Source organism: Vipera ursinii, assembly GCF_947247035.1.
Source record: "Vipera ursinii genome assembly, chromosome: 5".
Lineage (NCBI taxonomy): Eukaryota > Metazoa > Chordata > Lepidosauria > Squamata > Viperidae > Vipera > Vipera ursinii.
This window is the reverse complement of record NC_139518.1, coordinates 97,170,658-97,196,445: the sequence shown is the minus strand read 5'-3', so window position 1 is coordinate 97,196,445 and position 25,788 is coordinate 97,170,658. Positions and strand designations below refer to the sequence as shown.

The 25,788-nt window shown below is 44.5% G+C and overlaps 1 protein-coding gene and 1 long non-coding RNA gene across 2 annotated transcripts in view; one reads left to right on the top strand and one right to left on the bottom strand.

Moving 5' to 3' along the window:
• MAT1A (methionine adenosyltransferase 1A) overlaps nt 1-25,788 on the bottom strand; it is a 27,968-nt gene continuing 2,180 nt past the window's right edge. The window contains exons 2-9 of the mRNA XM_083364250.1: nt 14,331-14,408; nt 12,124-12,246; nt 11,566-11,678; nt 9,915-10,058; nt 7,859-8,077; nt 7,015-7,197; nt 5,025-5,158; nt 1-3,073 (exon numbers count right to left, since the gene is read on the bottom strand). Of these exons, the coding sequence (XP_083220376.1) occupies nt 2,971-3,073; nt 5,025-5,158; nt 7,015-7,197; nt 7,859-8,077; nt 9,915-10,058; nt 11,566-11,678; nt 12,124-12,246; nt 14,331-14,408 (1,097 nt within the window). The 3' untranslated portion in view covers nt 1-2,970. The remainder of the gene's footprint in view (nt 3,074-5,024; nt 5,159-7,014; nt 7,198-7,858; nt 8,078-9,914; nt 10,059-11,565; nt 11,679-12,123; nt 12,247-14,330; nt 14,409-25,788) is intronic.
• Nucleotides 12,485-14,885, top strand: LOC310641325. The gene is made up of 3 exons (XR_014492715.1): nt 12,485-12,629; nt 13,118-13,190; nt 14,279-14,885. It is a non-coding gene; the product is annotated as an uncharacterized lncRNA (long non-coding RNA).

The following is a 25,788-nucleotide window of genomic DNA, read 5'->3' as shown; positions in this document are numbered from 1 at the left end:
TGATTGTTCAACACATTTTATTAAAAGTCGTCAGCTTCATCAGATGCCCAGATTGAAACGAGAGGCAGTTGACAAAAACCTTGGCACCTTTGAACCCTCGTTAGCAGAAAAGGTCGTACCAAGTTCCGATTTTTTCATCATCCTAGAATAACCCAGCGCTCTCCTTCTCTGCAACGGCTGCAATTCAAGGGGGCAAAGTATAACCGTCCCCTTCACTTTAAATTTTATTTAATTAAAATTATGCACTTTTAAATACATTGCAAAAGTGTGCTTTGCGTTCCTCCCCCCTCTCTCACTCTCCTTCCCTCCCTCTCCTTCTCTCTTTTTGAAAAAAAAAATAGGGTTATCTGCCCCTGCCAGCCAGTTGCTCGGATACCCAAGAGATGATCTATACATCAGGAGTGGGAAAACCCATCAACAAACAACCGAGAGAGATTTGCAAGAGACACACAAGAGAAGAAAAAAAAAGCTAGACACTAAGGAGGGGGTGGGGGGGACACCTTATCCCAGTTTAAAAAAACAAACAAACATATATCTATCAAGGCACTGATAGGATTTCCCCCGGGCTTGTAAATCCTGAGACAGAATTGTCATTATGACACCAGCCTGACCTCTGCGAGGAATAGCAATTTATATAGCACCATTGAACATAGGCGATGCTTTACACCGTAAAGTAAAAATACTGGGTTTGAATTCCGAGGAGAAGATACACAGCAATGTCACAGATCCCAGCAGAGCGGGCTTCCATGCCTTTTCATCCCCAGCAAAGGAAGGCAACGTTCATTTCAAGAAGCGCAACCAACAAGGCCAGATAATACACCTCTGTGTTCTTGTTCTAGCTGAACTCAGAAGCATCAGACGGTGCCTTGGAACCATTTTGTTTCCGCAGGACCGTTTCTCTCTAGCTCATGGGAGGCGTTCCTCCTTCTGCATTCTTTTATTATTATTATTTTTATCCCACCTTTTACTATTTTTACAAATAGATCAGGGTGCTGAACGTGTCTAACGTTCCTTCTTCCTCCTATTTTCCCCACAACAACCCTGTGAGGTGAGTTTGGCTGAGAGAGAGGGACTAGCCCAAAGTCATCCAGCTGGCTTTCATGCCTAAAGCAGGACTAGAACTCTCAATCTCCTGGTTTTTTAGCCTAAGGTGGAACTAGAACTCACAATCTCCTGGCGATTTGTTCAAAGTCAGCCAGCTGGCTTTCATGCCTAAGGGAGGACTAGAACTCTCAGTCTCCTGGTTTTTAGCCTAAGGCGGAACTAGAACTCACGATCTCCTGGCGATTGGTTCAAACTCACCCAGCTGGCTTTCATGCCTAAGGGAGGACTAGAACTCTCAGTCTCCTGGTTTTTAGCCTAAGGCGGAACTAGAACTCACAATCTCCTGGCGATTAGTTCAAAGTCACCCAGCTGGCTTTCATGGCTAAGGTAGGACTAGAACTCACCGTCTCCTAGTTTTTAAGCCTGATGCCTCCACCACTAGACCAGACTGGCTTTCTTTTTCATTATTGGCCGAAGATATCATTTTGATTGAAGCAAACGCATATCCTGATTTTTTGGGGTCAGTACACAAGTGGCCATATTTTAAATTAAAATACTGGGGAAACGGCTCTTATTCTCCCGCTCCAAGTCTTGTATGCACGGGGTTCTTCCCAGAGTTCATTGCCGGGCCAGCAGTTCCCAAGAGTCGTTCTTTATAGGCTGCTGCTCCGTCTCTCATCTGCTCCTTTACATGTCCTCCCTCGGCTCTCGCTGCATTTATTCTACTGCTGGCAGCTTCTCTCCGAGTCCCGTGAACGTCTTGAGCTTACCATTCAACCACACCGGCTCAATTCAGTGGCTGAAAAGCGTGGCTTTGTGTAGCCGCTGTTTTCCCGATCTTTTTTTTCTTAAAAAACAAACAAACATCATTTGTATCTAAAACTGTCTAGAAACAGGCTCCAGAAATGTCAGCCGCATTTATGCATGTCGATAATAGGCACCGGGCATGCACCTAAAACACTGACTCGCAGGAGTACAACGGATTGCTTTGCAAACGGTTCAAAGTTGTGACCGACATGGGAAAAGGGGACTTACGAACCAGATTAGAAATTCTGAGGAGTTGGACCCTGACTGAACTTTGGGGGGGGGGGGTTGACAACATCGCCATCTTTACCATTATTTGCAGCATCCCTCAGCCGTAGAATCAGAATGGTTTTGCCAAAAATGGGTAATTCCGGTTTTGGGCAAAAACATCCCTGTAGTGAACCGTTGGTTCACTTAATGACAGCGGCCTCTGCTTAACAAGTGTCACTTTCACTTTATGACCACAGCTTTTATGACCGTCATGACATAGGACCGTAATGGACAGGCTTCCTTCTGGTCCTCTGTGAAGGACTCTTGCTAAGGCCATTAAGAAAGGAAAGAGAGAAAGTGCAAGAAAGAATTAAACATGGATTGGACAGTTGGAACAGAGTTAGTAAAATGTGGCAAACCCCTCTCGAAAAGATGGGTCTCCAATAAGAGGAGAAAATGTTCTGTTTCACTCCTTGTAGTAAAAGCTCCACATGGAAGCAGGATGCCGGAAACTCGAATTGTCCTGTTGCAAAATGTTGAGAAACCATACTGAATTTGAGGGGGAAAAAACATGTTTCTTCCTCTTAGTATTTTAGAAAGATTGCTGGATTGGGGGAAAAAATAAAAATTAAAACAAAGTCCGTTGTTTGATTGTAGGTTTAAGGGCCCTTCTCGTCTTTTCAAATAGAATTTCCCCTACCCCAAAATAGCAGCATTAGACAAAAATTAAAATGGCATCCGTCTGCCCCAAATTTATCCTCTGTAAGTCTGCATGGGATGAGATGTAGAGAAAGCAACTAGGGGAACATTTCTCCATTATTTTCTTTTCCAGCACTGACAGTGGTCAAACGGAAGCACTCGGGGTAGTAAAATCCTGTTCCTTTGAAATGGAGAGAGGTTGGCCCAAGAAAATTAGAAGGCGAGCTTCTTCGGAACTTCCCAAGTAAATTCACTTCTTCCAAAGTGGCCGTAACAAGCAGTTTTCTGATAAATGGGCTTCTTTAAATCCAGATCCCTAAGGGTAAAAAAAAGTAAATAAAGTTATTGTCATGGCTCCGACAGATGAAGCTCTTCAAAGAAATTCGAGGCATAGTTTACCTTAAAAAATCTTTATTCGAGTAGCATGGCATCGGCACGTACATAGTTGAAGCCAAAATCTGAATTCCCCTCCCCATAGCACATAGTATCAAAGCACAATTCCCTCCTCCAGTTAACAGTCATAAATCACATTCTCCAAACAGTTTGAAAAGCAGGCCTTCCCTCCAGTTCTCCAACCCACCATTTCTTATCATCTCTTATTTCAAACAACCTTGAAGCACAAACTACTATGATATTGTTATGTCTAACTAATTCCCATGCACAGCTTCCTCCTCCCGCCCCCCAGCGTCATTTAATTCTAACTCTAAGAGTAATACACAAGTTAAAGAAAATGGCTGCATCTCCATATGTTGTCAAAGCAAGAACATCCGATCTTAGCAGCATTGGACAGTTATTATTTTTTTTTTCTTTCTCTGAAGGAGGCTATACAGCTAGTCCTGTTCATTTAATGACCATTCAAAGTTGCTACAGCCTAGAAAAAAAACTCTACTCTACTATACTCTATTCTACTCTCATATACAGTACATCACAATCTTAACCCAATCCATTTTTTTTCTTTCTTTCTTTTTCCCCCCAAGGCCTGGTCTCACTACAGCATTTGAAATGGGACTAGAATAAGGCCGCAATTTACAGCCCATAAATGAAAAATTTTCACGCCCCATACATATACTAGATGTGATAAGGGGAAAAGGTTTGAATAAGCAGACTTTCCATTGGCTTCTTACTGACCATTCCAGACAAAGGACACTGACCTCTGTGGGCCTCTTGTTTGATCCACCAAGGTACTTGCCACGAAAGGAGATGCCACAAGCTACCGCCACAACACACCGCTTTAAAAAAAAACTCCAGGTGTATGTTGAGCGAGCTACTCACGAAGGTTACTGATGTAAATCAGCTAATTACATCAGGTTACTGATGTAAATCGATCAGGGAATTTATATACACCCATTTCACTTCTGCATTCTTCTGGGCCAGAAGAGAGTGTGGGCTTCTCTGAAGGCCAATCCTTTCCTTCTGACGTTCCCTGCAAATCTTCTGGAACATTGCGTCCTACAGACAAGTCCATCTTCTCCTTCAAAGAGGGCCAGGCTCTTGTTTGGATAATTAATCCTTCACTGACAGAACTGCTGCCACCCAATAAATCTAGCCCTTGTCAGAGGTCAGGTTTTAAGCCCTGGAACTGTCTAACATTTGAAACCAAGACTCTTTTTTCCCAGTTGGCCAAATGGTCACAAGAACTATTTGATTCCATGTTGAGCATAAAGCTGGAAAGCTTCCCAGAGGGACATATTTGAAATGGTTTGTCACAGACACACTCCTCCAGGACCCGTGACTATCATACTCCCAAAGGGTGGGAGTAAAAGGTAAAGGTAAAGGTTCTCCCACAGATGCATGCTAGTCGTTTCTGACTCTAGGGGCCGGTGCTCATCTCCGTTTCAAAGCCGAAGAGCCAGTGCTTGTCCGAGGACGTCTCCATGGTCATGTGGCCAGCATGACTAGACGCCAAAGGCGCACGGAACGCTGTGACCTTCCCACGGTAGTGGTCCCTATTTTTCTACTTGCATTTTTACGTGCTTTAAAACTGCTAGGTTGGCAGAAGCTGGGACGAGTAACAGGCGCTCACTCTGTTATGCGGCACTTGGGATTCGACCCGCCAAACTGCCGACCATCTGATCGACAAGCTCAGCTTCCTAACCCACTGAGCCACCGTAAATACTTCCTGGTCAGAAGCTGGTTCTTTGGGGAGAAAACTCGAAAGGGAATGGAAGGAGGTTTTCAGATTCTTCACTCAGTCCCCAGGACTAGAAAAGCTAGCGTACACACCATTTGTTTCTACTCGGCTATACCCCCAAAAGCTGAATACTTACTTAACAATGGCTCCAGGTCGAAGGTCAAAGTTCTGGTGGACAATGTTGAGGAGCTCTTGCTCAGTGTAGGCAGAGGTACCGTAGGTGAACAAGGAGATGGACAGTGGTTCAGCCACGCCAATAGCATAGGCAACCTGAGTGCAAGAAGGAGAGACACCTTGAGAACAGAGATCTGTAGAACAGAATAGACTCGAGATCACGCAAAGTATTGTTGTTGTTGTTAGCTGCGAAGTCGTATCCGACCCATCGCGACCCTATGGACAACGTTCCTCCAGGCCTTCCTGTCCTCTACCATCTTCTGGAGTCCATTTAAGCTCACGCAAAGCACCACTTTATAAAGCACCACTTTATAAAACCCTAGTGAGGCCACACCTGGAATACTGCAACCAATTTTGGTCCCCATACTACAAAAAAGATGTTGAGAGTTTGGGAAAAATTCAGAGAAGAGCAACTAAGATAATCCAAGGCCTGGAGACTAAAACATACGAAGAACGGCTGCGGGACTTGGGTTTGGCTAGTCTAAAGGAAAGAAGAAATGGGGGAGACATGATAGCAGTATTCCGGTATCTGGGAGGCTGCCACAAAGAGGAGGGGATCAACCTTATTCTCCAAAGCACCAGAATGCAAGAGAAGAAACAATGGATGGAAACTGACCAAAGGGGGAAGCAACCTGGAACTAAGGAGAAAGTTCCTAACAGTGAGGACAATTAACCAGTGGAACAGCTTGCCACCAGAAGTTGTGGGCGCTCTATCACTGGAGATTTTTAAAAAGAGGCTAGACAGTCACCTGTCTGAGATGGTATAGGTTCTCCTGCTCTAGCAGGGGGGCTGGACTAGAAGACCCTCAAGGGGTTTTGGAGGTCTTTCTTCTATGAGGCTGGCTTCATGGATATCATCCACAGATCCATTTAGTGGGCACTCCTTTGTCAGGGAAAAGGTCCAGATTTTGGGAAGGAGGCAAAAACCTATCTCTGGTTGCCCACAGGGTCAAGTACAGAATGGCATTAATAGGTCAGAAAGAGCAGAGGACAACTCTAAATTTTAAAGTTGAGGAGATGCGTAAGGGATTAAGACTGAATTTTTTCAAATTGTATTCTCTTTCTGGATTACAATATTGAAGGATGGATGCATAAATGGATGGATGGATGGATGGATAGATGATAGGCAGGTGTGTGTGTGTGTGAGAGAGAGAGAGAGAGAAAGAGAGAGAGAGAGAGAGAGAGAGATTCTTTGAACACTGCTGAAAATGATACAAGAATGGGAAAATATAGAGAAACACATTGTAATTAAAGATTTTGATACTAAGCAATCTAGTTTTTCAAACTGTATTCTGTATACGGGGTTACACTATTAAAGGATAGATAAAGGATAGAGAGATGAGAGAGAGAGGATAGATAGATAGATAGATAGATAGATAGATTGACTGATTGATAGAGACAGACAGACAGATATAGAGATAAAGAGATAGAGATAGATAGATAGATAGATAGATAGATAGATAGATAGATAGATAGATAGATAGATAGATAGATAGATATAGAAATAGAGAGATAGAGATAGAGATAGATAGATAGATAGATAGATAGATAGATAGATAGATAGATAGATAGATAGATAGATAGATAGATAGATAGATAGATAGATAGGATACATACATAGATAGATACATAGATAGAAGATACATAGGTAGGAGGATGGATAGATAGATACAAAGATAGGTAGATAGATAGATAGATAGATGGATGGATGGAGGGAGGGAGGGAGGGAGGGAGGGATACATACATACATAGATAGATACATAGATAGAAGATACATAGGTAGGAGGATAGATAGATAGATAGATAGATAGATAGATAGATAGATAGATAGATAGATAGATAGATAGATAGATAGATAGATAGAACAGTTCTACTGCCAGAAATCTGGTCATATGGCTGTAATAAAGTGATTTTTATTTGACTATAGAATAGGTTAGCAAAATGTGACTTACTTGAACCAGAACCCGTCGACACAGCCCTGCCTTCACCAAAGATTTGGCCACCCACCGGGCTGCATACGCTGCTGATCGGTCCACTTTTGTATAGTCCTTGCCGGAGAAAGCTCCGCCTCCGTGAGCACCCCATCCGCCATAAGTGTCCACAATGATTTTCCGGCCAGTAACTCCTGCATCGCCCTGCAATATTGCAAGACCAAATGTGTTTTGGAAAAATGTTTCAACTCTAGTTCCCACCCCCCATCCCCCACAAAAAAAGACAAAAGAAAGCCTTAGAAGATGAAATAAATCTCTTTTGTTTAGCTAACCCTGAAAACAAATCCAAATATGAATGTGTCTCTTAGTGCGGGATCAAAATTAAAGCATCCCTTATAAAGCTTTGGGTCAAAGCCAGGAGTAGGCAACCTTGGCTCTTTTATGACTCGTGGACTTCAATTCCCAGAATTCCTGAGCCAGCCATGCTGAGGGAAAAGGGAAAGGTTTCCAAGCTGAGCCACGCTGGCTCAGGAATTCTGGGAATTGAAGTCCACGAGTCATGAAGGGGCCATAGTTCCCCCATGCTGGCTCAGGTATTCTGGGAACTGAAGTCCACATGTCATAATAGAGCCAAGGTTGTCTACCCCTGGTCAAATCAATCAAGGGAAGAGAATTCTTCTGTAGCAATCAATGAACTGCAGCGAGAAACATTGAAAAAGGGGGCAAAATTTACTTAACAAATGCCTCACTCAGCAACAGAACCTTTGGGCTCAAGTTGGGGGGGCAACAAATTAGATCGTTTACTGGATCTAATATAAAAATGTGGCTTCAACTGTTCGGGATTGTGTGAGGTGATAAGGCTCACCTGTGGCCCTCCGATGACAAAACGGCCGCTGGGTTGCAGGTGGTAAACCGTGTTGTCATCCAAGTAGTGGGCTGGCACTACGGCTTTGATCACGTGTTCCTGCAAGGCTTTGCGCATGGCCTCCAAGGAGATGCCTTCATCGTGCTGCACGGAGATGACAATGGTATGAACCCGCACGGGGATGACCGCCCCATCTTCCTGGACGTATTGAACTGTGATCTGCAAAGAAATGACAAAAGGGTGGTTTTAGACCAGGCCGGAAAGAGAAAAGAACCTTTGGCTGCTTGCAAGATTTTTTTAAAAAACGTGTCAAGTTGAGAATGGAGATTGTGAGACCCTGTTCCACCCTTCAAGGTCTCACTGCGCAGGTGTTTGAACAGTCCGGACAGTTCCCATAACGAAAGGAACGTATGCGATTGGAGATCGCAATGGATGGAAGGGGCTGGGTGGGCAAAGGGGGAAATTCAAGTTTAATTGTGTGGACCCAGTGTGAGCTGAAGAAGCTTCTTGGATGAGAAGCGAAATATCTTCAAAGAAAAACAAGTAAGTCCAGATGCCGCCTGAAAAAAAGCACCTTTGGGACAACCAGGACCTAGATGACTGAGAATCTCTGTAGACATTTAGCTATGCACTTTGGGATGACTAGCCTTCGAATGGTGAGGGAATATGAACGGATTTCCAGAAATCACTGCAGACTACAAGAACCATTTGAGCCTCAGTTTGAGATGCAGACAACACAGACTCATCCCCAACTGCCTGCGCCCGTCTCCAACAGGGAAGGGACCCATCCTCTAAAAGGATGCAAATGACCAGCTGTCTACAAGGTGTATAAATCCTTCCCTTCCCCACCATCCAGTCAGAGCTGAAGAAGCTTCTTGGATGAGAAGCGAAACATCTTCAAAGAGAAAAAATAAAGTCCAGTTGCCTCCTGAAAAAAGCACCTTTGGGACAAACACGACCTGGAATGACTGAGAATTTCCATAGACAAAATTTTGGGGATATTGGAGCAGGGAATTCAGAGCTGGTTTTTGCTTCTTTTGTGCCAGTGTAGTGTATTCAATAAAAGTAGAACTTAAGGGAAGAACAATTTCCCAAGAGTCCCTTCCTTGGATTTGCTAGCAGGACCTCTGACACAATGGAGGATCTCTGGTATTGTCGGATGCTTCCTCCTTTCTGCCAGTTCAAATGAAAAATTATCTTCTGTGACCCAATTCTTCGTTGGGGTTAGGTCCCACTGCTGCAATCATAGGCTGTGTTGCATCTCAAGGGTTTTTAATGCCTGACTTAATAAGCTTACCGTCCTTATAGGTGGGGAATGGGACAAATGATCGGCTAATAAATACCCAGTGAAATAAATAGCCATCTTCTTTTCTCCTCATATAGTGCAGTTCTCCATAGGACTAGGGGTGACATGATAGCAGTGTTCCAATATCTCAGGGGTTGCCGCAAAGAAACAAATTAATCAAGGAGAGAAGCAGCCTAGAACTAAGGGGAAACTTCCTGACAGTCACAACAATTAACTAGTGGGACAACCTGCCTCCAAAAGCGGTGAATGCTCCAACACTGAAAGTTTTTTAAGAAGAGACTGTCTAAAATGGTACGGTGTTTCCTGCCTGAGGAGGGGGTTGGACTAGATGACCTCCAAGGTCCCTTCCAGCTCTGTTATTCTGTAATAGACCAAAGCCAGTCCCCTGACCTGTCTTGAGGAACGACTCGCAGCTCTTCCAAGATCATCTCTTTGATCCAATCCATCTTCTGTATCCTTGGACTTCTCTTTTCCTCAACCTTACCTCATACGATCTTGACCTCTAGTATTGCCACACAGGTTGGCTCTAAGCCTCTAGAGAAGGGGTAGGCAACCTTGGCTCTTTTATGACTCGTGGACTTCAACTCCCAGAATTCCTGAGCCAGCATGGCTCAGCTTGGAAACCCCTCCCTTTCCCCTCAGCATGGCTGGCTCAGGAATTCTGGGAGTTGAAGTCCACCAGTCATAAAAGAGCCAAGGTTGCCTACCCTAGCTCTAGAGAATGAGGCACTGGGCTTGATCCAAACCTACCTGGGTTTTGGAGTCTGGTCGAAGCCAAGGGAGGACTCCGTTGCGTCTCAGCTCGGCCATTTTGGCATTCAGCTTGTGGGCAAGGATAATGGTTAGAGGCATGCATTCTTCAGTTTCATCAGTTGCATACCCAAACATCAGGCCCTGCATGGAAGAAAGATGGGATAATTCTTTAGTATTTTGCTAGTTTATTAAAGAAAAAACAAAAAGAAAATAAAGAACAGAACAGAACAGAACAGAACAGAACAGGAATAGAATAGAATAGAATAGAATAGAATAGAATAGAATAGAATAGAATAGAATAGAATAGAATAGAATAGAATAGAATAGAATAGAATAGAATAGAATAGAATAGAATAGAATAACAAGGACCTCGGAGGTCATCTAGTCCAACCCCCTGCTCAGGCAGGAAACCTTATACCATTTCGGACAAATGGCTGTTCAGTCTCTTCTGAAAAACTTCCAGTGTTGGAGCATTCACCACTTCTGGAGGCAGGTTGTTCCACTAGTTAATTGTTCTCACTGTCAGGAAATTCCTCCTTATATTCTAGGTTGCTTCTCTCCTTGTTTGGTTTCCATCTGTTGCTTCTTGTCCTGCCTTCGGGCACTTTGGAGAATAGCTTGACTCCCTCTTCTTTGGGGCAGCCCCTGAGATATTGGAATGCTGCTATCATGTCAGAAAGAAAGAAAGAAAGAAAGAAAGAAAGAAAGAAAGAAAGAAAGAAAGAAAGAAAGAAAGAAAGAAAGAAAGAAAGAAAGAAAGAAAGAAAGAAAGAAAGAAAGAAAGAAAGAAAGAAAGAAAGAGACAGTCAGACAAGATAGAAGAGAGAAAGAGAGATGGAGAGATGGAATGGATGGAAACTAACCAAGGAGAAAAGCAATCTAGAACTAAGGAGAAATTTTTTTAATGATGAAAACAATCCACCAGTGGAAGTTGACCAGTGGAAGCCTTCAGAAGTTATAGGTGCTCCATGACTGGAGGTTTTCAAGAGAGATTGGGTAGCCATTTGTCCAAAATGGTACAGGATCACCTGCTTGAGCAGGGGGTTGGACTAGAAGACCTCCAAGGTCCCTTTCAACTCTGTTATTCTGTTCTAGAGAGGTAGCCTTGGAAAAAGCCAAGCAGGGTCTGATCTGCTTGGAGGTCACACTTGGAGATCCCAGGCTGTTGAACTGGGAAGTAAAAGGTAAACATGCCCAAGGGAAAGGCAAGAGTAGACTTATCCTACTCTAAGTAGAGCATGCAAACCTCTCTACTTATTTATTAAGTTTATTTATAAAGTCAGCCCGAGTCAAACGTAGGTCAGCGAATACTTTGTCTTTACACCAAGACGACTTTGGTTGACCGACGAGAAATATTGCAGAAAGGGCTTGAGCAAGAAAAGCAAATTACAGGCTAAAATCCCAGTTCTCGGCATCCGTAGGTAAATACGTTAATACGTCAGCCATCAGCTCCTGCAGGCCTGACCCTTACCTCAGATTTGCCAACAAGGAAGAGATTTGACCCCTGGAATAATTGGCTTTTTTTTTTTACATTCCTGAAGTTTATCCCTGAGAATGCGTTTCAAACCCAAGGTGCTTATTTGAGCTCTTGAATCCGCAACCCCGGAAGAACATATTTTATGCCTTTGGGTAACGGTGCAAATCTTACCTGGTCTCCAGCACCAACGTCTTCTTCGTTCCTGTGTAGGTGAACCCCTTGAGCAATATCAGGGGACTGCTGCTCCAAAGCCACAAGGACGTTGCAGGTCTTGTAGTCAAAGCCTAACGGAGTAAAATTCCATTAACCATAGAGAAACCACTTCGACAAGTTACGCAACCCCCAAATAGCTTTAAGGAGGATCCTCGGATGCTCCCCTTGAAGCCTCCGTAAACAGCTTTGATGTCATTAATGGCTAGAAATGCTGAGGGCCGGTTGGTCAAGTCGAGAACAAATAGCAAGGATGGGATGAGGCAGTTCCTGTGTGAGGGATGACCCAACCTTGAGATAACCTTTGGCCAGCCCATAAATAGCTTTCCCCTCCTTATGCAAAGAGCTGGAGACCTCTGGCTAGTTAAAGAAAAAAAAAAGAGCATTGCTCAACCAAAGTTGCATCAGTCCCTTGAGCATCCTAGCTAAAAGTCCAGTTGCCTCCTGAAAAAAAGTCAGATTTCGTTTCCTTGGCAGGGATGGGCCGCTAAAGCAGAGCTCCTTTAGTGTTCCACCAACCTTTAGCCGAATCGTCGTAGCCAATGTTCATAATTGTGTCTCGGACAATCTGCTGGTAGTCCACCACAGCTCTGGAGGTGATCTCTCCGCAGAGAAGAACCATTCCCGTTTTGCAAACCGTCTCTGAAAGGCGAAAGGAAACAATTGGCTCGTATAGGGAGGAAAAAAAACAATTCAATCCAAGCCCTCAGGGTTGGGATTTGCCTCAAGGAAGCAGCTCAGAGAGGCTCAGCTCCCTTGTCTGGAGAACCTTCGGTGGTCTACAAAGTGCTTAACGGAGGGGGAAATTAAAACATCTGTGTTGCAGCTGATTTGCTCAAATGCATCTGCCTTCTACTGATTAGTCTGCTGTTGTGCTTACAGCTTCTGTAGACTAGAGGAATGGGTTCTTCATGGGACTGGCTTTGAAGGCTTTGGAGGAAAACAAACATTGGAGAAAAAATGATTCAGAGTAAAAATCGCATCCCACCAGGCTCAAGGTTGACTCAACCTTCCATCCTTCCGAGGTAGGTAAAGTGAGGACCCAGATTGTTGGGGGCAATTAAGCTGACTTTGTAATAATGCCGCTTGGGGGAGTGTGTGTGAGAGCCCTAATAAGCAGGCATATACATAGAATGAAGGCTACTGCTAAGATTGTAAGCCGCCCTGAGTCTTCGGAGAAGGGCGGGATATAAATGGAATTTAAAAAAAACAAACGGTTAGGTTACTAATTAAAGAAACGTACCTCTTCAATCCCAAATCAACCATGTAGGTCGAAAGAGAATTCAAGGGTCTAATTCTTACCTTAAAAGCCCTGAAAAATTTTGGATTGCACTACCACAACTATGTCTTTTATACATCAGGAGAGGGCCTTAAATACTCAGTAATAAAATACAAGACAGAGTCTACGGAGATTCTCCATCATCCGGATCAGGGTTATCCCAAAGGTGCTTTTCCAAAAGGCAACTGGAACTTTTTGGTTGCTTTTTTCTTTCTTTCTTTCAAAACATTTCAGAACTGAACTGAAGAACTTCTTGGATGAAAAGTGAAACCTTTGGCACAAAACTGTGGCTGTCTTGGATGCAAAGGTGAGAACCACCACCTGTTTATCAACGAAATTATGCTGCCACCCGTTCTAAGACCCCTTTGTTTAACTCAAATTAGCATCATATTCACTCTGTTACATCCTCCTCCTGATCTCACTCATTTGCTATAAATCGTTCAAATTGTTTGCTCTGCTGATGCTATAACTCCCTTTTTACAACCCTGTAATCCCTTAATTCCGGGTAGAGTCAAGACGACTGGATGGAGCTGAGAATTTACCGGCTGGATTCCCTTCCTGACACCTATGCAGGGTTCACAGCAGACTTTTTTTTTTCTTTGAGCCCTGGGAGAGAAACATCTGCTGCTATGTTGAGATTAAACTCCAAGTGGGAGGTGAGTGCCTTCACCACTAGGCCACCACACCGCTCTGCTCTGCTGTAACCCACCCACTTGCCTCTTATGTCCGCCTCCGACACAAAAATAAGGTTGTGTTACAGTGAGAGCACGTGTTGGTCAACCTCAAACATTCTCCAGCTGGATGAAATCTGGGATATAGTTTGGAAATAGTAACTCAGCACTTGTCACTTCTGCCAGGGGTACCCCCAGTTTGTGGTACTACCTTCAGATGTTCTGATGGCCATTAAATGTGGAATGTTTATCTAGGTGATGTTGTGATTCAGGGTCAGCCTGTGGGTTCAGCAGTTGGGTCGGATGACTCAGAGGAGGAGGGGGGGTGTTGAAGAGCTTGCTGATTATGGCTTTGAGGCTCTGCAGAGCCCTCAGCCAGGCCCCTCCCACCTGGTGGAGACCCAGCTGTGTGAGCCTGACAGCGTGGATGAAGATGACCCACAGCTGGCCCTGTTCAAGGACGCCCGACGCAGGAGGCAGTCAATCAGGAGTAAACAGAGGAAGGCAATGGGGCACCTCAGAAGGAGGCAGAGAGAAGCTACGCCCTGAGCTGTATTTAAGGGGAATGTGTGGGAGGGCTGGTTTGCTGAAGGCAACCGCTTGGATAGTTCCTGTTTCATAGCTCCTGTTTCATGGTTGGTGTCTGTTTTATGTTAATAAATTTGGCAGGCTTTATTCCAGCCTCTTGCCGTTTGTAAAGGGGTTGTCCCTGCCTTTTCTGCAGGGCCGGTAGCAGGCTGGTACAGAACAGGTGAGGAGAAGAAGCCACCTCTTACCACAAGCAACTTTGGCATCTGGATCTTGCCTCAAGTGGGCATCAAGGACAGCATCGCTGATCTGGTCACATATTTTGTCTGAAAGAGAAGGGAGTTGAATATTAGAAAAGAGAAGCCTGCAAAAAAAAATTGGAACTCTTTTTGTCCCACTCAACCACAAAAGGAGTGATCCGTGAAGAACACCTCTTGATCCTCCATTCTGTATCACTTAGCTGCCTTTTTTTTTAAATAGTCAGCAGCTCAGAATCAAGGATCTGGGCTTAATTCTGCCATTCAGAAAGAAAAAAGGTGAAATCTCAACATATTCCATTCACATCTGGTTTTAGGATCAAAAGGGAAAAAAAACACTTTTGTATCCAAACAAACATATCCCTGGCCTAGTTTTCAAATATACCACTCTTGAACTTGCTGGTCTCCACAGGATGGTTCAGACGAGTGATTCTTCCTTCTGCTGAGGCAGACAGAAAGCGTTTAGATTTATCTGATGCCATTTCAAAGGATTAAAGCCTGACTGTTGCTAAGGGTGTTTGATTTTGCTACTGGTGACTCCTGCCATCTCTCGGTTAACGAGTGGCCCACCGTATTCAGGCACTGATCTAAGCCAACAGATGAAGGCAACGTGGTTTGGTAAAGGCTGGGAGCACATGTTGCCTGTGCTCCTTTCTACGTGGCTGCTAAACCTAGATATATTTTTTGCTTGATGACGTTTTGATGAGGAAAACAAAAAGAGAGAGGAGAGGGGAGGGTGGAGGGTGGAGAGAGGAGAGGAGAGGAGAGGAGGATAGTACAGGAGAAAGGGGAGAGGAGAGGAGAGGAGAGTATGGGAGAAAGGGGAGAGGAGAGGAGAAAGGAGGAGGACAGCACGGGAGAAAGGGGAGAGGAGGAGAGGAGAGGAGAGGAGAGGAGAGGAGAGGAGAGGAGAAAGGAGGAGGAGAGCACGGGAGAAAGGGGAGAGGAGAGGAGAAAGGGGAGAGGAGAGGAGGAGAGCATGGGAGAAAGGGGAGAGGAAGAGAGGAGAGGAGAGGAGAGGACGGGAGAAAGGGGAGAGGAGAGGAGAGGAGAGGAGAGGAGAGGACGGGACAAAGGGGAGAGGAGAGGAGAAAGGAGGAGGAGAGCATGGGAGAAAGGGGAGAGGAAGAGAGGAGAGGAGAGGAGAGGAGAAAGGAGGAGGAGAGCACGGGAGAAAGGGGAGAGGAGAGGAGAGGAGAAAGGGGAGAGGAGAGGAGGAGAGCATGGGAGAAAGGGGAGAGGAAGAGAGGAGAGGAGAGGACGGGAGAAAGGGGAGAGGAGAGGAGAGGAGAGGAGAGGAGAGGAGAGGAGAGGAGAGGACGGGAGAAAGGGGAGAGGAGAGGAGAGGAGAGGAGAGGAGAGGAGAGGACGGGACAAAGGGGAGAGGAGAGGAGAAAGGAGGAGGAGAGCACGGGAGAAAGGGGAGAGGAGGAGAGGAGAGGAGAGGAGAGGAGAAAGGAGGAGGAGAGCACGGGAGAAAGGGGAGAGGAGAGGAGAGGAGAAAGGGGAGAGGAGAGGAGGAGAGCATGGGAGAAAGGGGAGAGGAAGAGAGGAGAGGAGAGGAGAGGACGGGAGAAAGGGGAGAGGAGAGGAGAGGAGAGGAGAGGAGAGGAGAGGAGAGGAGAGGAGAGGAGAGGACGGGACAAAGGGGAGAGGAGAGGAGAAAGGAGGAGGAGAGCACGGGAGAAAGGGGAGAGGAGGAGAGGAGAGGAGAGGAGAGGAGAAAGGAGGAGGAGAGCACGGGAGAAAGGGGAGAGGAGAGGAGAGGAGAAAGGGGAGAGGAGAGGAGGAGAGCATGGGAGAAAGGGGAGAGGAAGAGAGGAGAGGAGAGGACGGGAGAAAGGGGAGAGGAGAGGAGAGGAGAGGAGAGGAGAGGAGAGGAGAGGAGAGGAGAGGAGAGGACGGGACAAAGGGGAGAGGAGAGGAGAAAGGAGGAGGAGAGCATGGGAGAAAGGGGAGAGGAAGAGAGGAGAGGAGAGGACGGGAGAAAGGGGAGAGGAGGAGAGGAGAGGAGAGGAGAGGAGAGGAGAGGAGAAAGGAGGAGGACAGCATGGGAGAAAGGGGAGAGGAGAAAGGGGAGAGGAGAGGAAGAGGAGAGCATGGGAGAAAGGGGAGAGGCGGGATGAGGGGAGGAGAGGAGAAAGGAGGAGGAGAGCACGGGAGAAAGGGGAGAGGAGGAGAGGAGAGGAGAGGAGAGGAGAAAGGAGGAGGAGAGCACGGGAGAAAGGGGAGAGGAGAGGAGAGGAGAAAGGGGAGAGGAGAGGAGGAGAGCATGGGAGAAAGGGGAGAGGAAGAGAGGAGAGGAGAGGAGAGGACGGGAGAAAGGGGAGAGGAGAGGAGAGGAGAGGAGAGGAGAGGACGGGACAAAGGGGAGAGGAGAGGAGAAAGGAGGAGGAGAGCATGGGAGAAAGGGGAGAGGAAGAGAGGAGAGGAGAGGACGGGAGAAAGGGGAGAGGAGGAGAGGAGAGGAGAGGAGAGGAGAGGAAAGGAGAGGAGAGGAGAGGAGAAAGGAGGAGGACAGCATGGGAGAAAGGGGAGAGGAGAAAGGGGAGAGGAGAGGAAGAGGAGAGCATGGGAGAAAGGGGAGAGGCGGGATGAGGGGAGGAGAGGAGAGAGGGGAGGAGGGGAGGGGGAAAAGAGAGAGGAGGGAGGGAAGGGGGAAGGGAAGGAAGTTGTGTATCTATAAAAAAAATGAGTAATTTAACAGATGGGAAGGAAGGTGGTCTGCTGGAAATTCTTCTTCTTCATCATCATCATCATCACCATCTTCATCTCCACAATCTGTTTGACCAGAGCCATCAGGGGTGATAACAGTCACAGCTCTAACTTCCCTCTTTTCAACTTTGAAAAAAAAATCTTTGTCTATATTCAATCTCTCCTTAATTGCCACACAACCACGATGAATATATACTTTGAGGATCTGGTCTAGGGCACTGTGAGCCCCTGCAACTGTTTGGGTGTGTAAATGTTGATGGTGCAGAAGCTACATTATAAAATAGGACATAAAACTGTTCAAAGATAAATAAAAAATAAAAAATAAAAATGATAGCAGTGTTCCAATATTGGAAGGGTTGCCAAAAAGAAGAGTGGGGGTGGGAGGTTCAACTTATTTTCCAAAGCACCGGAAGGCAGGACAAGAAGCAATGGAAACTCATCAAGGAGAGAAGCAACCTGGAATTAAGGAGAAGCTTCCTAACAGTGAGGACAATTAATCAGTGGAACAACCTGCCTCCAGAAGTTGTGATTGGACAATGACATGGTATAGGATCTCCTGCTTTGGCAGGGGATTGGACTAGAAGACCTCCAAGGTCCCTTCCAACTCTGTTATTCTATTCTGTTCTGTCCTGTCCTGTCCTATCCTATCCTACAGTGGTGATCTCCATGAACATGAGAAACAGCCTTGTCAAGGGATGAGAGAATAACTTGGTCTGATTTTTGTACTTCGAACAGTATATGTTGTTGTGTAAGAAGTGCAACAAGCTGAAGCTTTCATCATTGAGATAAAAGTGACTGGATTCTGCTAACTGCCAACGTAACACTCTGGACACTGCTGCTCCTAGAGTTCAACTATTGCAAAACAATAACGTCGCCTTGAACCCAGCTCAGCTGCTGGTGACTTCATGAAACATTTCTGTGCTGTTTTTCTTGGCAACAGTGCAGGCATATCTTGCCCTTGCTTTCTTTTGGCTTGCTTCTTCAGCTTCCTGGTCTGACCTGAGATCCTCTTTGTGGTCTCCATCCAAGCTCAATCCTGCTTGGATTTTGGGGGTGAACCGTCATAGACTAGAAGGTGGTACCCCCTGTTCGCTGATATTCTGGCGCTCAGCGGTACCAGGAAAAGAACCTTAAGTGGAATTAGTTAGTTAATGAATTTGGTTAGCAGGATTACTACAAGTCGTAGGCGTCGCTTGACCTTGCCCCTCCTGGGAGCCTTGCAGAAACATGGGATTCCGCGTCCAAATCTTCAAGCCAGCATGGACACTGGTAAGGGGTCTCGAGGTTGGTTCATGCATCCACAGAGCAAACAAGGGCAAAAATATCCATGCATTAGTTTTTCCATAGTGATAGCTCCCTAAAATTGGGGGAAAGGTTCTCTCATGGCCCCCATAGAAGTGTGGACCTTTATGAGGGGACCAAGACAATGCTGGTTGCCCAGGGCAATCCTGATTTTCAAGCTGCTTTGTCCTGGAGGGGGGAAGAACAGTTACATATGGAATGGAACGGAACAGAACGGAATGGAATAGAATAACAGAATAGAATAATGGAATGGAATGGAATGGAATGGAATGGAATGGAATGGAATGGAATGGAATGGAATGGAATGGAATGGAATAGAATAGAATAGAATAGAATAGAATAGAATAGAATAGAATAGAATAGAATAGAATAGAATAGAATAGAATAGAATAGAATAGAATAGAATAGAATAGAATAGAATAGAATAGAATAGAATAGAATCTTAAAAGGTCTTCTAGCTCAACCCCCTGCTCAGGCAGGAAACCCTATACCCTTTCAGACAAATGGTTGCTCAGTCTCTTCTTAAAAACTTCCATTGATGGAGCACCCACAACTTCTCAAGATTAATTGTTCCAACTGTCAGGAAGTTTCTCCTTAGTTCTAGGTTGCTTCTCTCCTTGATGAGTTTCCATTCATTGCTTCTTATCCTGCCTTCAGGTGCTTTGGAGAATAGCTTGACCCCCTCTTCTTTGGGGCAGTCCCTGAGATCCTGGAAGACTGCTATCATGTCACCTCTAGTCCTTCTCTTCATTAAGCTATGGATGATGATGATGATGACGACGACGACAATGACGATGACGATGATATCCATTTAATTGGGTCTGATTCTTGAAGATTCTATGGGCCAGGTCCCTTCACATCTTCTGTTGTTATTGTTCCTTTGGTATTATTCTGTTGTTATTACATCCTGTCAAGTCATGGCTAATTCCTCATGACTTTACGGGCAAAACCTCCACCATTGTCCTCTCTCTGACCAGGTTATATGATTCTTATAGGTGCATTTCTAGGGCTTTCAGTACTCCATTTATCCCCCCCTCATACAACATCAGGATCTGTCTTGCAAACATTTCATTACCAAGCTAGGTAACACCATCAGTGCTACAAAGGAGTAGGATTTGCAGAGTGGAGGAGGAGGAGGAGGAGGAAGACTGTGGGCTCCTTGGGGCTTTCTGAGCTTGGTGGTTTTCACGCAAACGTTTCATTACCAAACTAGGTGACCAATGCACTGCTGAGATTATGTGTTTTGGCAATGAAGCATCTGCAAGGAAACCATCAAACTCAAGAGAGCGCCAAGGACCCCACAATTTAACCCTGAGCTACAAATCTTCTCTTCTATTATTGCCTTTTCCCCATACATGCATCAGTACAATGTTCCTTGACACCTGAAGGAGTAAAAGAGGAAGTAAATAAGAAGATTAGTACGGCGGCTTTTGTTTCACGACGCTCATTTCTGGTGACTCCGGCTTGGTTTTCGCGAGTATTTAATGGTCCAAAAAGCAGTGTAAATCCTCCTTCTCCAGCACCGTATTTCGAACAAGGTCAACCTTCTTCCTTCGGTGGAACTCATTCCTCACAACTGTACCTCTTAACAAGGAAGAACGTTCTCACTGTGGTTTTACTGAAATGTCTCATCCTTTCATGAGTTTGTTTAGGCTCCAACGATCTTCTCTCTGGAGTTACTCTTCTCCGACTCTCTTTCGCTCAGTATTCCAAAGTTTTATTCTCTCGGTGGCTTCCTGCTTATTGCAGAGATTATTTTTTTTTAACGAGAAATATCACGGAGAGCAAATCAGAAAGAACAGTCTGTCCGTCGCATTCCCTATGAGAGAAGGTTTACCTCCAGGGGTAGGCAACCTCGGCTCTTTTACGATTCGTGGACTTCAATTCCCAGAATTCCTGAGTCAGCTATGCTGACTCAGGAATTCTGGGAGTTGAAGTCCAGGAGTCGTAAAAGAGCCGAGGTTGCCTACCCCTGTGGGACCTATGCCAATAGCCTGGTGTCAACAAAGCACTTTTGTTTGTCCCTACAGGGAACCCAATGAAATCAGATTATGCAAGGGGCGGGGGAAAAAAAACAACTATTGACATTTCTGTTGAAATTCACATGTGAAACCTTGGTGGAAGAGGGGCGTTTAACCTGACTTTATGCCAGCAGCTTTTTTAGAGTGCCGCTAATTCGATATTGCCCAAACCAAGTACAGTAGAACAACATTAAAGAGTCACTGAGGGAAAACAATTTGCCCTAATGGATATGTTTGTCAAGCTCGCCGTGTGCTCTTCTCTGACGTTAAACCCTCAGATATGTGGATCAACCTATAACCAAAAGCAGCAAAAAAAAAAAAAAAGATACAGGACCACAGCTTTGAAGGTTGACCCTATGCTTCTTAGAATTTGCTTTCAATAAATATAAGCCTGAGCCAAGACAGCTCAGCTTTGCCAATCTAAGTTAAACAAGGTAAGCTGGATCACATCTGATCAGTACTTAGCTGTAGGCTACTGGGAAGCTGAAGAAACATCGTGACAGAAAGCAAATGTCTATCTTGGCCAAGAAGAAGACCACAAGGATATGTCCATGAACTCGAGTAGAGCTTGACTCAAAGGAGATATTATCTTTTATGCAAATAAAGAGACTCTGGTCATTATATAACCTATTAGCCTCATTTTTCTAGCCACTGAAGCTTGGATGCATAAAATGTATCGACATTTTGTCCCAAAGGTGCTTCTTGGAAAGGCAACTGGACTTTTTTTTTCTCATTGAAGGTATTTCACTTCTCATCCAAGAAGATTCTTCCGTTCTTCTTCTTCAGGAACTAAAGAAGCTTCTTGGATGGAAGCACAATGTCTTCAAGGAAAAAAACAAAGTCCAGTTGCTTTTCCAAGAAGCACCTTTGGGACAACCATGACCTGGATGACAGAGAATCTCCACAGACATTTAGCTAGGCACCACCTTGAAAAGCATGGATCAGAACCTATCAAGAGGGCTTCCTATGCAATCCTATGTGTGTATAATAATAATAATAATAATAATAATAATAATAATAATAATAATAATAATAATAATAATAATAATAATATAAAGTTGGAAGGGACCTTGGAGGTCATCTAGTCCAACCCCCTGCTCAGGCAGGAAACCCTATACCATTTCAGGCAAATGGCTGTCCAGTCTCTTCTTAAAAACCTCAGTGTTGGAGCATTCACAGCTTCTGCAGGCAGGTTGTTCCACTGGTGAATTGTTCTAACTGTCAGGAAGTTTCTCCTTAGTTCTAGGTTGCTTCTCTCCTTGATGAGTTTCCATCCGTTGCTTCTTGTCCTGCTTTCGGGTGCTTTGGAGAATAGCTTGACTCCCTCTTCTTTGGGGCAGCCCCTGAGATATTGGAACACTGCTATCATGTCACCCCTCACCCTTCTCTTCATTAAAATACACATACCCAATTCCAGCAACCGTTCCCTATATGTTTAGCCTCCAGCCCCCTAATCATCTTGGTTGCTCTTCTCTGTACCCTTTCTAGAGTCTCGACATCTTTTTTACATCTTGGTGACCAAAACTGGATGCAGTATTCCAGGTGTGGCCTTACCAAAGCATTGTAAAGTGGTATTAGTACTTCACTTGATCTTGCTTCTATCCCTCTGAAGTGAGCCCAGTGTGTATGGATTTATTTCCCTGTAACACAATTAGAGGTGGATCCATTACACAAGGTATAATTCCTAGCAGAACTAGCAATGTCAACAGATGATGGAACATCAAGAGATAAAGTTGGTGTTACAACATGTTCTATACAATATGTTCAGCAAAAAAAAAAAGATGTTGAGACTTTGGAAAAAGTGCAAAGAAGAGCAACTAAGATGCTTGAAGGCCTGGAGACTAAAACATATGAAGAACGGCTGCAGAACTTGGATTTGTCTAAGAACAAATAGGGGAAATAGCAGTATTCCAGTATTTGAGGGGCTGCCACAAAGAAGAGGGGATCAAATTATTCTCCAAAGCACCAGAGGGGAGGGACAAGAAACAACGGTTGGAAACTGACCAAAGAGAGAAGCAACCTGGAATTAAGGAGAAACTTCTTAACAGTGAGGACAATTAACCAGTGGAACAGAAGTTGCCTCCAGAAGTTGTGGGTGCTTCATCACAGGAGATTTTTAAGAAGAGGCGCTAGACGGTCACTTGTCTGAGATGGTGTAGGATCTCCTGCTTGAGCAGGGGGCTGGACTAGAAGACCTCCAAGGTCCCTTCCAGCTCTATTCTGATTAAATAAGTAAAGCAGCTGACTTAAGAAATGGCAGGAAAATGCTGCTCCACTCCCACGTGGAAGTAAAATTCAAATGCCTTGTTGGCTTCCTACACACGTAAGGGAGGTGGGTGCACAATCTTCTCCCTTATCTTAGGCAACCCTGAAACAGAACTCACGCTGTACTCTCGGCAACGTGATAGCTTCCAAGTCTTCAGCCTACTATCTGTAGACCAAAGGTTTATTTATGATTAGACATTATCCACGCATTGATCATTAGGTCAATGTTGAGATATTTAGTTCCTTTAAAATCACTTTCAAGCTGCTTTTACTGATGGCAGCCCATCCATCAAAGGGAAACCACTCTGTCTGAAGAAGGATGGGTCCCCACCGGTAAGAAAGTTAGAAAAGTCTTGGGAATGGTTTGAAGGCTTGTTTAGACAGAGATGGCTTCTTCTTCCCCAAAGCTTATTCTGGGAATGTGAAGCCGCTCCCAAAAAGGTCCCCCCTCCCACAGTGTCTTTTAAGTGTTTTTAAACTCAACAAAGCTAACCAAAGAGATGGCCAAAAGTGTGTGTGGCGGGGGGAGGGGGGAGTTGCTGACAATTGTCATAATTGCAAAATATCCTTCCTCACACTGTACCAGCCTGGCTGGTCTGAGCTGTGTTTATTCCTGATTTGCCAGTTTTAGATGGACTTGGACAAGCCCCTGAACAGCCTTTTGAAATATAGCAAGAACCAGTGATTGACAATTCCCTTAAAGGTTGTGTTGATACCTCTACCATACAGTATTGCAGTTAAGCCCTTTAAACTCTCTCAACAGAACTTCAGAACGAAACAGCTTTTCTATAGGGAAACAAGACAGTTCCAAGTAAGAACCTTGCCACTATATTCTTTCTTTCTTTCTTTCTTTCTTTCTTTCTTTCTTTCTTTCTTTCTTTCTTTCTTTCTTCCTTTCTTTCTCTTCATTCTTTCTTTTTCTTTCTTTCTTTCTTTCTTTCTCTTTCTTTCTTTCTTTCTCTTTCTTCCTTCCTTTCTTTCTTTCTTTCTTTCTTTCTTTCTTTCTTCCTTTCTCTCTCTCTCTCTCTCTCTCTCTTTCTTCCTTCCTTCTCTCCATCCCTCCATCCTTTTCTGTTTTTGATTTCTGGAGACTTTCCTGGACAAAACTCTGCAGGTTTTTTTGTTTGTTTTTTTGGGGGGCAAGGTTTTTTTTTTCCAGAAATGGTTTGCCATTACCTCATTCCTAGGGCTGAGAGACAGTGGCTGGCGCCAGCCACCCAGTTGATTTTGTGCCTGATACTATTCCAGACAAATGGCTGTCCTGTTAAAACCTTCCAGTGTTGGAGCATTCACAGCTTCTGGAGGCAGGTGGTTCCACTGGCTAATTGTCCTCACTGTCAGGAAGTTTCTCCTTAGTTCTAGGCTGCTTCTCTCCTTGACTAGTTTCCAAGAGCCTTGGTGGAGCAGTGGGCTGATGCCTCCTTAAGTAACACCAGCTGCCTGCAATTAGTGCAGGTTCGCATCCCACCAGGCTCAAGGTTGACTCAGCCTTCCATCCTTCCCAGGTACATAAAATGAGGACCCAGATTGTTGGGGGCAATAAGCTGACTTTGTAATAATGCCGCTTGGGAGGTGTGTGAAAGCCATAACAAGCAGGCATATACATAGAATGAAGGCTACTGCTAAGCTTGTAAGCCGCCCTGAGTCTTCGGAGAAGGGCGGGATATAAATGTAATAAAAATAAAATAAATAAAAAATAAATCCGTTGCTTCTTGTCCTGCCTTCAGGTGCTTTGGAGAATAGCTTGACTCCCTCTTCTTTGGGGCAGCCGCTGAGATACTGGAACATGCTATCATGTCACCCCTATATATATGTAATTTTTTTGGCTTGCTAACAAAGAATAAAGGGAGACCAATATGACATATACATATACATATACATACATATACATATACATATACATATACATATACATATACATATACATATACATATACATATACATATACCGTACTTATACATATACATAAAGTTAAATTTGGGTGGCAAAAAATCCATTATTGGATTTTTTCAGCCAATAATGTCAATTTCCTTTCTGAGAAATGGATCGGTCGCCGAAAACTCTGGGTCCAAAACTGAAACAGAAGCATCTCCTCACGATAATTCATATTCATCATCTCAGCTGCTTCTGACCCGGCAAGAAGATGTAGGCAGTCCTACGACAACTCATTTAGTGACTGCTCGAAGTTACAACGGCACCGAAAAAAAGTGACTTACAAGCCTTTCCCCACACTTACGACCATGTGCAGCATCCCCAGGGTCAGGTGATTAAAATTCAAAGGCTGGGCAAATGGTTCATCCTTTTGACAGTTGCAGTGTCCCGGACTCACGTGATCCTCTTTTGCGATCTTCTGACAAGCAAAGGCAATGGAGGAAAGCCGGATTTCCTTCACTTTCCTTGTTACTAACTTTTAAGAACAATTCGCTTAACGATTTGGACAAGCAAGGTCGTAAAATGGGACAAAAACTCGCCGAACGACTGTCCTGCTTAGCGATGTAAATTTTGGGGTCAGTTGTGGTTACAAGCCGGGGACTACCTGTGTTTTGTGCCAGTAGGTGAGTTACACCAGAAGCTTTTTCTTCTGTTAAAGCTTAAATCCGATGGCTATGATTTATGAACTATGACAGGGGTGTCAAACTGCCGGCCCATGTGCCGGATGCATCGCGGTGAAATCGTGCCCACTCCGCTGCTGGCAATGGCAAAAAAAGTTGTGATACGTCATGACATGACATGTCACGTGACGCTGCGAGTTTGACACCCCTGATCTATGACCTATCACTTTATTGTTGCATGTCTGTACACTGTGAGGTTATGCACCGGAAACAAATTCCTTGTGTGTCCAGTCACCGTTGACCAATAAAGAATTCTATTCTATTCTGTTCTACTCTACTCTACTCTAATATTATCATTATCATTATTCTATTCTGTTCTATTCTATTCCTGCTCTATTCTATTCTGTTCTACTCTATTATTATTATCATTATCATTATTTTATTCTATTATCATTATTCTATTCTATTCTATCATTATCATCATTATTCTATTCTATTCTATTCTAATCATTATTCTATTCTATTCATCATTATTCTATTCTATTCTATTCCTGCTTCTATTCTATTCTGTTCTGTTCTACTACTCTATTATT